At 40.5% G+C, this 13,991-nt stretch overlaps 1 protein-coding gene across 4 annotated transcripts in view; it reads right to left on the reverse strand.

Annotated features, from left to right (window-relative positions):
- The window catches only part of C13H1orf21 (chromosome 13 C1orf21 homolog), a 227,404-nt gene that overhangs the window by 22,535 nt on the left and 190,878 nt on the right, over positions 1-13,991 (reverse strand). For all 4 annotated transcript variants that reach the window (XM_026001177.2, XM_072733178.1, XM_072733181.1 and 1 more), the window contains one exon: positions 7,576-7,636. In XM_026001177.2, coding sequence (XP_025856962.1) covers positions 7,576-7,636 — 61 coding nt within the window. The remainder of the gene's footprint in view (positions 1-7,575; positions 7,637-13,991) is intronic.

Here is a 13,991-nt window from a genome sequence, read left to right on the forward strand (position 1 = left end):
ATGGCCCCTAGCTGGTTTCTGGGTCCAGAGAATACATCTCAGTTATGCTCATTAAATGAATCAAAGGGAGTCAGTTTTATCATTTTAATGATTTCTGGGGAGATCCTCTTTCCTTTTTGTCTTGCTTTTTGTAAAAGCAGGTCTTAAAAAACTTCTAAGAGTTCAAAAAAAAAAAAAAAAATGAACCCTCCAAACAAAAAATATATATAGGAATCCAGCTGTACCCAGGCCACTGACTCACTGACTCATTCTGTAATCACTGCTCAAAAGCTAGTGCAAGGTTGTTTAATGGCTCTGAAAATGTTCACATGAATCTAATTCCTTAACATGTTATTGCCACACAGGAGGGAGGCGGGTCAGTGCACATTGGAAAAGAATCCTCTCTTAATACTCTATATATGAGACATCTGTACTGCAGGAAGGCCCTTTTGCTCAAACAAAATTCAGGCTGTTAAGTTCTGCATTTTCAGTTTCAGTTTTAGCTCCCTCAAAACCCACCTCCTCCCAACGTCTACAAGTGGCCTGATCATCTGGATACAAACAACTGCAAGCCTATCCAACATATTAACTTCTCCGCTAGAGAGTCTTTGGTGAATTCTCTTTAATTTCCCACACAAGTTGGCATTATGATGCAAAAATTTCAGTGAGGAACCAGAGGATCAGAAGGTTAAACAATTAGCCTGGGGTCTCAGCTATGATAGGAGCTGGGTCTCAGATCTGGCCCGGGTTGGAAGCACAGGCTCTTGTGTTGCTCTGTGCTGCCTCTTTCCTTGACTTCTCTCGATGGAGATCCTGGCACTGAACATGCCGTGCTGTTCTTTATTAAGAGCACCTCCTATCTTGCTGAGCCCTCTACTACAGGACCACATTTCTCTCCTTTGTATGTTTTCACTTCTGCTAGCCCCCCGCCTCCCTTGTTGGTACCATTCCCTTATTCAGCAGGTTTGCCAAGCATCTGTTCTGTCCCAGGCCCTGTGCCCAGTTCTGGGGAAAGAAAGGCAAATGAGGTCCAAAGACAAATCTTAGCTCAGAGGGCTAAGACAATGCCCTTGGCTACCAAACGCAAAGAGTAGAAAAGGCATGCAGAGGAAGGGAAAGAGCCCAGGAAGAGGACAGGAAGGAGGAACTGAATGAGAACAAGTCAAAGGAATGATACACATCGACATTACTGTCTCTCTGCTCTGGGTGGCACCTTGGGCTGCCCTCCCTTGCCTAATTACTGTACCCACAGCACAGTGACACTACTCACTGACCGTGTCCCACACTGCTACTGAGTTCAGGGCACCATCAGCCACACTTCACTAATAAAAAATGGCGTGGTTCTTATTTGCAGTCATGTACCACATGGTTCTGGAATCTGAACTCTTCTCTGCTGCTTCCTAAGGAGCCTGGCTGATAGCACCTGAAGAATTCTTTGAAAACCAAGCCCTCCAGGAAAAAAAAACAAAACAAAAAAACAAGTGAGCAGAGACGGAGTGTGTTGCATTTCTTTGAGGCTTGTTGCCTGCTTTACTGTCCTTGGCCTCACCATCTATTGCTATCAGCTACCTTCGGATCATAGCCCAGAGTGTGCAAACACTTTGCCAGTGGTTCCTGTACCAATGTTATTGTCATGACAGTTCAGTAGGGAGAAAAACAAAACAGGATTGAGTCATATTCTTACCCTTCTAATTACAGCTCTGATTTGGCTGGTGAATGAGGAAAGGAAGGTACACATAGGAGAGAGAGAGAAGGCAAGGCAGGGGGATGGAGGGAAAGAGGACACAAGGAAGGTCTGGTTATTAGCAAAGGCGAGGCCATACTATGCTTACCGTGGAACAAGAGGTTGTTTAATGATACTGGCAGCCCAGCCCACTTCCAAAATACACATGCCAGCAAGAGCCTCTCTTTCTGCCAGTGTTGAGGGCTGTTGAGGGCTTTGGCTGTTACTAAAAGTGAAATGCAAGAAGGGAGGTACACCCTATCATTTCCTCTGTACATGCTGGGCAGGTTGCGTAACATTCCTTAGGATTTGATACAACAGTTCCATGTTTCTCCTCACTAGTGGGCACGAAGAGGCCTTACACACACCGCCAGACAGTAAAACCTATCATCAGTTGCATCTGCCCAACACTGTATCTGATTCTATAGCAAGTCTGAAGTTACACAGTCCCCTACAGGGATAGTTTATATTTAGAACCAAATATCATGGTTGGTAAATTACATGCTACTCTCTTCACCAGGTGAAGAGCAAATGGCTTCTAATCTCCAACACATCAATTCAAGATATGGTTTGGACTGAACTATAGAATATATTAAAAGGAAAAGTCCTTGAAATAAATTTATAAATGCAGACATGCTGTTTCTCACCAGCTATGTTGGTTCTGGGGCCAAGGCAATCAGGCCACTTCAGGAATGCAAACATTTTCTAAGTGTAAATGATTTTTAAAAAAATAGATGTGCAGGTCTACAGATGAACAAACGTCCTTTAAAATCAGCAGATTTTGGGATCCCTGGGTGGCGCAGCGGTTTGGCGCCTGCCTTTGGCCCAGGGCGTGATCCTGGAGACCCGGGATCAAATCCCACGTCGGGCTCCCGGTGCATGGAGCCTGCTTCTCCCTCTGCCTATGTCTCTGCCTCTCTCTCTCTCTCTCTCTCTCTCTGTGTGACTATCATAAATAAATAAAAATTAAAAAAAAAATCAGCAGATTTTAAATCCAGAGCTGCTCTTTCTCAGACATTGCCCCCAAACATTACAATGAATAATTCCAGCCAACAATGGCAGAGTCTCAAGATCACACAGGCTTAAGCCAGATGATATAGTAGGTATGCTGGTCACTCATCCTCAGGGGGTGAAGTATTATCAGCTACTTTTGAGAAGAAGGAAGGTAAGAAAAGAAGGACAATGGATTTGTGTGGAGTTTTCTAGTCTTTAAAACCAGAGATCTGTATCGATCATTGCTAGTAAGGTTCATGGGTACAAATGGGCCTGGATCTGAGGGAAGCACATCAATGAGATGCATCATAAAGAAATCCACAGGTTCTTGGCGTGGGGCTCAGGGACAGGCTCCAGGGAATTATCAAACCCAGACATTTACTTAAAAAATGTTGTCTATATGATGCTCACAGCCTAACAAAGCTTACAAAGTCTTGCTTGAGAAAAACTAATCAGATGCAAATGGCACTGTACTGAGACAGTCTTGATTTAATATTAAGAACTATCTTTGAGAGGGTAAAAGACTCCTTGGTCATCAACTGTTCTTAAATCCTCGTAAAGCAAAGTATACATCCTTATTTTTGCCTGGAGAAGATACTATTATTGCAGATACTTAAGAAGTGTACTTACTTTTTTTTGCTTCTAACATGTAGACTCAAATGTACAGAAGAAAGCCTATCTTAAAATCTGATATGATCTGTATTATATTCAGATTCTCCTCCATGAGGCCGACTTTTAATAATCTAGATCTCGTCTTTCTCCTCTAACTACAGTGAAAAGCTAGAATTTAGAATCATTACTTTGTTCAGCAGTAAACTGACATTTTCTTAAAGTTGCAAAATTAGACAAATGTCACCACTTTGCTTAAAGTTCAGGAATCTGTGAATTGTCAGGCAAAACGACTAGATTCCGACGGAATATGGTTAGATACTGAAGTAAAAAATAATGAGTAAAAATAAATGAGATGCTCCTGTTGTTTTACAGGACTTCTCCTCTCCAAAAAAGAAATGCAGAAGAAATCAAACAGAGGCTATAAGCCTCTTTGGAATTCTCACTGCTCTCCTGACAAAAGTGCTCAGATGTAAGTCGGTGTCCCGGCCTTCTACACGCCAGTGCAGCTGAAATGGTACCAAGGGTTCAAGAAGCTGTCCTGTCTGGTTAGTGGACCTCAAGTTTCAACACCTGATCTGATAGACACCTGTGTTCTATACCAGAGGACCTGGCTCACAGGGATGACGGGAGGGCAGGGGGATGTGGGGAAAAAGAGTGATGGACGAAAGACTCCAGTCAGTAAAACAATTACATTATAAAAGAAACCCACTTTTAAAATTAAGCTACTCAAGGCAAGGGACTGTTACCTACATATTTTGTATCCCAAATTTACCATCTATTTTCTATCCCGAGTAACGATCTGGTACTCAGTAAGTGTTAAGTAAGTTCTTTCTTCTTTCTTTCTTTCTTTCTTTCTTTCTTTCTTTCTTTCTTTCTTTCTTTCTTTCTTCTTTCTTTCTTTCTTTCTTTCTTTCTTTCTTTCTTTCTTTCTTTCTTTCTTTCTTTCTTTCTTCTTTCTTTCTTTCCTTCTTTCTTTTTAAAGATTTTATTTGACAAAGAGAGAGAGAGAGGAGAGAGAGAGAGAGAGAGAGAGAGAGAGAGAGAGAGAACAAGCAGGGGGAGCAACAGGCAGAGGGAGAGGGAGAAGCAGATTCCCCAATGAGTAGGGAGCCCAGTGTGGGGCTTGATCCCAGGACCCTGGGATCACAACCTGAGCTGAAGGTAGACGCTTAGCTGAGTCACCCAAGTGCCCCCAGTAAGTAAGCTTTTCAAAGGCATTTTTGCTACTTGCTTTTCTTTGAGACCATAACCTTCTTAGAAAATGCTGGTCCGGCTATGGTGTAAAGGTACACTGCACTCGGGCACCATGATCATCTGTGAGCTAGAGCTCACCTCAGCTTTACTGTAAATAGTAGGCCATCTGATAGTCCTAGTTTCTTTACACTAACAGTACTTTTACATCTATCCTTAGAGAGACAGAATAGATTTCTTTTTGGTGTAGAGAGTTGAAGGGTAAATTGAAACCATGTCGTACAGACACATTCACTAACTATAAAGGAAGAGTCAAGGAAGGGCAGGTTTAAATCTCCACACATTCAGTCAATTTTGCTTCTTATCAACTGAAGGAAGAAAAAGGAAATCCTGGACATTTCTGAGAGATAGTAATCTCAAAACTCAAGCCCTCTTAGAATGACTCCAATTTTCAGCATGAAGGTCTGAGGTGTTTTGTTTTGTTTTATTTTGTTTTGTTTTGAATATTTATTTATTTATTTGAAAGAGACAGAGCGAGCGAGTACGCATGTACACATGGCAGGGAGGGGCAGAGGGAGAGTCTGAAGCTCAGGGTGGAGCCCAGCACAGGGCTCGATCTCACAACCCTGAGATCACAACCTGAGACGAAACCAAGAGTTGGACACTTAACCAACTGTGCGAGCCTGGTGCCCTTGTTTTTTGTTCTTTTTAAATCAACCCTATAAAACCTAAAGAATAGATCTGAGTTGCATTTATAGTTGTTCCTCATACTAGCTTGGACCAAAGAAATATTTAGGAATGGTGGAAAGCCAGGAAAATAATTTATAAGAACCCAACCTCCAATTTTGGTTATACAAAATAGGGTGAAGATCATATTTAGTCAAATGCATTATATTAAGAAGAAATGTTTTAATATTGGAGGCTCAATGGTTAAATAACCCATGAAACAGCATTTTCACAATGTTCAAAAAGATGAACTTTATAGATAAGAGGGAAGAAACAGGAAAGCCAGGTTCAGACGGGATAGAAAACTGCCTTGGAAATCTGTAACTGGGTGCATGTCGCAGGTTACATAACAGCTCTTCTTTTAATATAAATGTATTCCATAGTGAGAAGACTGTTTATGTTGAATCTACAAATGCTTCTTTGTCCAGGGAAGGTTCCATCCAACAAATGATCAAGTTATAAACCTTGCTTTTGTTGTGTTAGACACATCATACTCTATACCCTGGATGCAAAAGGAAAAAGGGAAGTTGTATTTCAGATGGGAAGGATGAATTCCAGTTTTGAGTAAAAGGAGGTAGAATTTCAGTTATGGAAACACACCAGAAAGGGATTAGATCATCTTAAATGCCTTGTCAGGGTTTGTAACTTTTGTTTAAAAAAGGTAACTTACTACTTAGGTTTCAATTTTTACAGACTAACTCTGACTACTAAGAAGATCTTTTTATTGCCACAGAGCTAGTGGAGGAAAAAAAAAAAAATCCAAACAAACTGAGAAAGAAAAGGTCTTCACCATTACAGTGGGAACAAAATATTTATTCTCATGCTTCTCTTTACTAAAACAAATGTTACTGGCAAATTGAACAGCTTTTGAACTGATACGTGAAACTTGGTAGTTATTCCTGGATGAAGTTTTTAATCTAAAAAATACTAGATAAGCCAGGGTTTCACTAAAAAAAGGGGGGGTGGGGAGCCTGGGTGGCTCAGTTGGTTAAGCGTCTGACTCTTGATTTTGGCTCAGGTCATGATCTCGGGATTGTGAGATCAAGCCCAGCATTGGGTTCCATGCTGGGTGAAGAGATTGTCTCTTCCCCTTGGCCCCCACTCTAAAAATAAAATAAAATAAGATAAATTACATGAAAAGGAGTATTTATGCATAGCCAAGTAATGCTATAGGTTAAAGTTCCATTCTAATTCATCATCCATCTCTACCTTTCACACTGGCAACATAAGCTGGTCTTTTAATAGTGCTTTAGAAGATTATACAACTATTCCTTAAGGAGGTCCACTTCAGAATGGGGTCTGCTGCTGAAACACTGATGATTTTAACCCTTCATTATTTCCCATTGAGTGATATATGTCCTAACTTAGGAATTCATGAAGGAAGGCTCAGATAAAAGGGCCGCAAAAAGTAAAAAATAAATAAAAATGAAAATGAAAAAAACTTCAAAGGCAAAACTGACTCATGATGCCTTAACCATAGTTATGCTACTTTCTGAATTTAGAATTTAACTCTTTTTCAGAACAAGGTTTTCAAATGGTAATACTCAGATTTATAACTTTACTATTTAAAGTTCACCCCCCTGCAGTGATGAATTTAAATTCTGCAAGTATGTAAGCCTTTAATTATTACCATACCCATACTTCATTCAGCTGATTAGCATATGGCACTCTGGGATCATAAGTATGGGTTCAATTAGCACACAGATCTTCCTGTCAATGTAAAATCCACACAACTTCTAGAGAAGCAACTTGGGAGACTCTGCTTTTGGGGTCAGGCTGATGAAGGCTACAAATCCAATCTGACTACTATCAGCCTTGCAAACCTTGGCCAGTTATTCACATATTCTGAGCCTTAGTTTCCTCGTCGGTAAAATGCAGATTATACCTATCTCAGAGCCATTTTCCCAAGGCAGGTACTGACTGCATGCGATGTTTGTAAAAAAACTCAGAGCAATGTCAGGGATACTGAACACGCCATAGGTTTTGGCGGGTACTAATGACCTTCTTGCTTCCAGTCTGAAGTGAGAGCAGGGCATGAGGTGCAGACAATGTGTAGTGAGCAATGTTCTGTCTCAGGCAAAGGCTCTTACTAGTCTCTATTTGGCCCTACACACATTAATTAATGATCAAGAAGCCTAGGATCTTGGATGCTCTAGTATACATCAAACATTCTCATAGTCACGTTTTTTTTTTTTTTTTCTTGGCATGGGGGAGATTTTTATTTTAAGTCTCTACCCATCCCCTTACAAGAACAACTTTGTAACACAGAAATCAGAATATTATTACCTTAACTCATGAGGCAGTTAGCATATTTCCCTTGAAACAAGTGGTTAACTTCTTTTACTTCTTACCTTTTCAATCTTTTCATCCAGCATTCTGAAGAATTCTTGTTGGCTTTCAGAGATGTGCATGCTAAAAAACAAAGAGTAGTTAAGTGCATATTTCAATGTTTTCTTAAACCTAGCTCCCTCAAGTGAAAAACGCTGAGACCTTAAGCTTTCAGGTAGACATTTATTTATTGCTGACTTTTTCACTGCAATAGTCTAAGTCATACTAAGGATAAATGCCATTACAGTAATCCTGTAAATGTGTTTCATTATAGTCTATCATTATAGTCTATATAGTCTATAGTTCCTATGATTTAAGGTATACAATTTCCTTTCAATGTACACATTATTTATAGAGATGTTACTGGAGGGGGTGTGCCAAATTTTTTCTTCAGAAACACATTTGTGATTTAGAAAAAAAAAAAGCATAGCCAAGCAATATAGGGCATATTTGAAGCCTGTGCGGGACTGTAAAAAGAAGATCTATCCAAGTTATTATGTTGAAATGTGTATTTTACAAAGACGGTCATCATTAGCATGGTATCTAGCTGGCAGCAAACAGGCAGAGAATTGACATTGCCCTTGAACACTTTGTGCAGTGGTGACATCCCATGCACCTTGGAAGTGAAATCCCACTGGAATGTACGAGTGAGTCAGAAAGCATACCTGAGTAGCACTTACCCTGTGTGTTTGCTTGTCTAATACTACTTCACGGCATACTTAGTGAGACCGACATGGTTGGTGGGGACAAAACATAAGAAGGTAAGGAGAGAAGAGAAGAACCACAGATGGGAAGGGCATGGGGAGGAAAGGGCCTTGTGGCAACACAGTCTTATTGACAATGGTTTCCACACAGCAAACAGGTGTGGGTGGTCCAAGGAGGTTCAGGACTCTGGGTTAAGAGACACATCCCATAGCATATCTTTCACTTACTATAAGTGCTCAGTTGTGGCCGTGGCTGGGGATGGAAGGAGGGGAGGCTCTGGAATCACTTCTCCCCTGTGAGTCTAGGTGTGGAGGCAGCCCAACTGACCTACCCCTAAGCATTATGCCTCATCCTTTAGGGCCCACGTGAACACAAACCCTTCAGCAGCTCGAAGGTTTTTCCTTGTGTGTAAAACCAAGATTTAAAATTGGGAGCACCATGACATCAGCTCTGATATAAAAGGAAAATAGAAACTATCTGACACCAGCAATCAACTCTCACATATAACATGTAATTTTTCCTGTGAGGTTAATGTCCTGTTTCAGAAACTGGTCTTCTCTTGGTGCAGGTTAGAAAGGCAGGCCAGAATCTGGGATGATGAGACTATATTAAAACAATCTCCTCTCTTTCTCTGGCTGGGCAGAAAAGCCACTTTTGAATGCCTGAGTTTTCCCAGATTCCTCACGGCTTTACTTCTTTAAGTGTCAAAATGTTTTTTATCTGAGCCACTTCGGATGCAAAACTTCAAACTTTAATAGAGGACCCAGCATAAACGTTATGTAGATTTCACTTACTAGCAGCCACTCCCATGATCCCAAATCACAATCCCCCTCTGTAATGTTGGGACACCCACTGGAGCCTCTGAGGTGGGCAGAGCTGGCTCTCCTTAAGCAAAGGGGCCTTAAACCGTGGGCTTCTGTTCTCTGTCTGCTTTGAACTTTTTCTCATGTGTCTTCTTGTTAAGGAAGGTATTGGTTCCTTTTCAGTTTTCTTCCAAGCTGCTGCTTCTACTTCACACTTAGCACATCCAAGTCTGTTAGAGTTGTGTCTAAGGTTAGACACAACTGTGTCTAGGTTAGAGCCCCAAACAGGCTCTGGGGGTGGTGGGGGGTGGGTGGCAGGGCAGGGGTGCAGGGGATGGGGGTTCCTGTGAGTAGGGAACAGGCATGTTCTGGTAGTTGCTGTGGCTACTCAGATACGTTCTGGGCATCCTCCCTGTTCCTGGCCAAGCTCTTAGCAAATAAGGTTGCTGGACAGCTCTGGGTCCCAAATATGAAAGGCATGAAGACATATAGATATAGATATATCTTAATATAGATAACCATGCACATGTTCATGTGTGCACACACATGTATCTTAATGTAGATAACCATATATACATTAGTTTCCCTAGAGAGTCCAAGATATCTCATAAAAATGGCATGTTTAGGATTTGATGTTTACCATGGAAACTTCTGGGTTAGAGTTTTTAACATAATTGCCTTGCATATAACCAAAGGGCAATAAATATTTAATCAACTGGGACCAAGCGGTCCCAATTTTAATTCACGTGATTCCTGACTCCTCACAGAGGCAGTTCAGTTTGTTAGGATGGGTGAGGTGCAGGCCTCAGATTCTTTATCTATAAAACCATCAGGCACCGGTCTCTGAGGTCCCTTTTGGCACTGATACTCTATGATTATTACCAACTTCCATTAACTCCTTAATCGAACTATCACAGCATGAAAACAGGGATGCTTGATTAGTACTCATGCATACTAGACTTAACAAGATTAGTCTTAAGTAAAAGCGATTCTGCAAATGTGTCTGCCATCCCTGGGATCAAGAAGAGAGCTCAGGGGTGCCTGGGCACGTGGCTGGCTCAGTCAGAGAAGCGTCCGATTCTTGATCCTAGGTCATGAGTTCAAACCCCATGTTGTACACAGACATTAAGTAATTAATACTTAAATGAATTAATTTCAAAAAAAGAATGCAGAGCTCCGTGGTCCATATCAGAAGACCAGTGCCAAAAGTAATGGTGAGGACCTCAAGATGCATATATAGTAAGCAAGCACAAAAACCCTAATGTTCCAGTTTTGTATAGTTTAACTACATACTTTCTAACTCTTAAAAAAAAAAATGCATTCCTTGATTAAAGCAAACTGAACAAAAGCCACTTAACCAAAAATTAATTAGGACAGGGTAACTCCATCTGAATCCAAACAGTAGCCTCACTCTGGGGCAGATGGTACAGTGGTTAGGGAAGTAAACTCTGCCATTTTCATTTTCATGTGTGCCCTTTGAGAAACAATTCTAACCAAACGTAGGCAACTGGCCTTCAACTGGTGCATCTCTACATCATACCCCACTGATAGAGAAATACTGCCTGCTTTCTCTCTGTGTAAGATCATCAGAACACCTCTGCCTCCCTCTGTCTCATTTCAAAACCTACCAAGAAGTATCTTCCATCAGACTGATTCACACAAACAGTATGTGGACTGTGTTAGCCAGAAAAGTCTAACGGAAGGGTGACTTATTTATTATCAAATCCTGATGCACCAAAAAGCTCTTTCAGATAAGCTCCATTGTCCCTGGAAGTGTGGCAGGTACTGCCAGATGGAGCAAATGCTTGCATGAGGCCTTTCTTGCCTAACATCTTCAGTATGTGTAACCCGAAAAAGAGGCTTATTCTGCTGTTCTGGGGATTCCTTTCATAGACAAGCCCTGAAGTCCTTTCAACAGGTACAGAGGCAGCATTGTTACTCAGGGCAAGTAAATAAACTACTCCGTTTCACGGACTCCTGCCTAGATAAACCTGAACATTCTCTTCTCATGTGGAAACTCTACAAACACAATGGCATTAATATTAGTTTTTACCTTCAAGAGTACAAACTGCACTGTGAGAAACAGTTCTTAGGTAACAAGTCCATTCTTTAAACCCTTTCTGATGCACAACCTAGTGACTGTGAGTGATGAGGGAGAAAAAAGCACACTGGCCTTTCTACCTTTTCTCAAGATATTAGAAATGGATAATTAAATTGTTTATGATTCAGCTTATAAAGTATGAATATCTGATGCTAAGATTAATTAGATCTAAAAATATTTTATAAAAGCCTGTATGCTGGTACTTGATTTAACTAATAAAACTTAACAATCTCAGTAACTCCTATTTCTCTCTAATGAACTCAGCTTCGGAAAACACAAGGCTCCCCTAGTGCACTTCCAGTGCCCCCAGTTGGCGCTAGCAGAGCTCTTGTGAGTTAATCCTGAGTCATCCACAGCTCTTCTGACTGTGACTTCTCAGCTTCATGAGATGAGGGATGACAACAGTATGGAGTCTTAATGACAAGTAATCAAAGGAATGAAAAAGGTGGGCAAAATGAGCTTAAGAGCTGCAAGGTATATGGCTTTCCTTTTTAGTGACTTAAAAAAAAATTTCCAGCTAATAAAAACCTAAGCTATCAAAGTACCAGAAGGCAAGGTCCTGACTCCTTAATACTTCAACTGCAAAAATGAAATGCAATCACTCAGGGAGTTCCTGGCAAATCTTGGCTTGAATACAGTTATTTCTTTCAATAATCATCATCACCATTGCTCAGTTGGACCTTGGGGAAGTGGCTTAATCCTAATCCTCACATAATGACACACCCTTGCTGGCAGTTCATGCATGGCTTACTTTTATTTAGCCAAATATATATATTTAAAATAGAATAATAAGCACCTGCAAAACAAAAACAAAAAACAAAAGCTAGGACCCTGACAACAACCTAGATCTAACTTACTTCCCACCCATCTGTGTGCTTCCCCCAACTCAAGGGAACCCACATGCCCAACCCCCCCCATAAAGCATTACCATATACATGCTTTATAATGCAGAGAATTTATTTAGTTGTTTTTAACATTACGAAGAGTGCATCATGCTCTATGTAATCTTTCAAGACCTACTCTTCTAGTTATATTGCTCAGGTCCAGGCAGCCTTGTATGTTGGTACAGTGTATTTGTTTTAACAGTGTGAAGGCAGTGTGGTTCATTTACCCAATTTCCTGTTAAAGAGCATTTGGGCTGTTTCTAACTGTTAAGGTGTTCTTATCAAGCATCCGACACTGGGATAGGTCCTGGGCATACATTATTTCATTTAATTCCCAGCCCTATGAAAGAGGATTTTTTTTCTCCTCTATTTTTCTCTGAGAAAACTGAAGCCCAATGACATTAGGACACTGGCCTCAGATTACAGTCAGTTAGAATGAATTTTGTATGTTTTATCAAAGGAAGGTGTGAAGACTATCAGCCTTTTATTACCTACCTATCTTTATTATTAATACATCTCTCCTGTTACCAGGTATGGGATTGTCCTTCCACTACTGGGGAAAAGAAACTCATTATCTTATTTTATACACTGCAGAATAAATAACAGTTTCCTTGCTCCTCTGTGTCAGAAAGGAGGAAAAGTACTCATGGCTTTCTAGGAAGATTTCGTAGTTGAATTCTGGTAACCCAGGGTTTTGACTCATAGTTTAATACACACACACACAACCAGAGGATTTTCTTCCTAATTTTAATGTGAACACAAGAGCCAATTTAATCAACTTCTCTGAAAGCTTCAGCACATGCCAGTCTGCAAAGTATTGCTGCTTCAGTGTCTCTAAGTTAAATAAGTATTCACACCAAAGGAAAAAAGAAATTCTCCTTAATATAGTCTCTCCTTAGAACTCAGAGATAAGGGAATCATTTAAAAATAGCATATATTGAATGGCCTGGATGAAAAGATGACTTGGTTTTATCATCAGGTATCTGTTATCCCTCAAGGGCAGACAAAATTAGTGTAGATAAAAGTGATTACCCGTGAAGTGGACAGGGGAGGTTGTGATTATGGCATAAAGTGTACCTAAGGGTGTAAAAATTGGTTTTAACATTCCACTGACAATGTAAATGAGAAGTGGATTTTAAATGTCCAGTTTTCGGGATGCTTGGGTGGCTTAGTGGTTGAGTATCTGCCTTTGGCTCAGGGTGTGATCCCAGAGTCCCAGGATCAAATCCCACATCGGGCTCCCTGCATGGAGCCTGCTTCTCCCTCTGCCTGTGTCTCTGCCTCTCTCTCTCTCTCTCTCTCATTCTCTCTCTGTGTCTCTCATGAATAAATAAATAAAATCTTTTAAAAAAATAAATAAAATGTCCAGTTTTCTTTGAAAGTAAAAAAATTTAAATCCCTGAGCTCTTTCACCAACCTGAAGAATCCTAACCACCTACAGCACTACCACAGACACTGAGCCAGGGTGAGGTGATTAGTTTGAACTAGGTAATTTTTGTCTCCGTTTCCCGGGAAGAACCAGACATAACACAACTTCTGCTTATGACTTGGATTTATGGAACTACTATTACATATACATAGTAGGTTTATTTTGGGGGTGGGCATGTCTATGTCAGAGGTACTAGTGGGATCAGCATCCTCAGGGAATTTGTTCTTATTTAGGTGGACCACCACAAAAGAGATTTGTAGCCTTGGGAAAATAGAACCTCTTTGAAGGAAAGGGGAGATAGCTTCAAAGTGACACTAAGTGCGTTTTACTGCCAATGTAGATTCCATTCTAGAACAATCTAGAAAAATACTCATTATTCTCTTTAACATTTTAATTGTGCGATGCATAACACATAGAAAACATACAATGTTATTTGTACAGTTTTAAATACTAACAACGAAAGGAACACCCATGTAATCACCACTCAGGTTAAGAAATAGAACCCATGGTCCCATTG

Source organism: Vulpes vulpes, chromosome 13 (genome assembly GCF_048418805.1).
Source record: "Vulpes vulpes isolate BD-2025 chromosome 13, VulVul3, whole genome shotgun sequence".
Lineage (NCBI taxonomy): Eukaryota > Metazoa > Chordata > Mammalia > Carnivora > Canidae > Vulpes > Vulpes vulpes.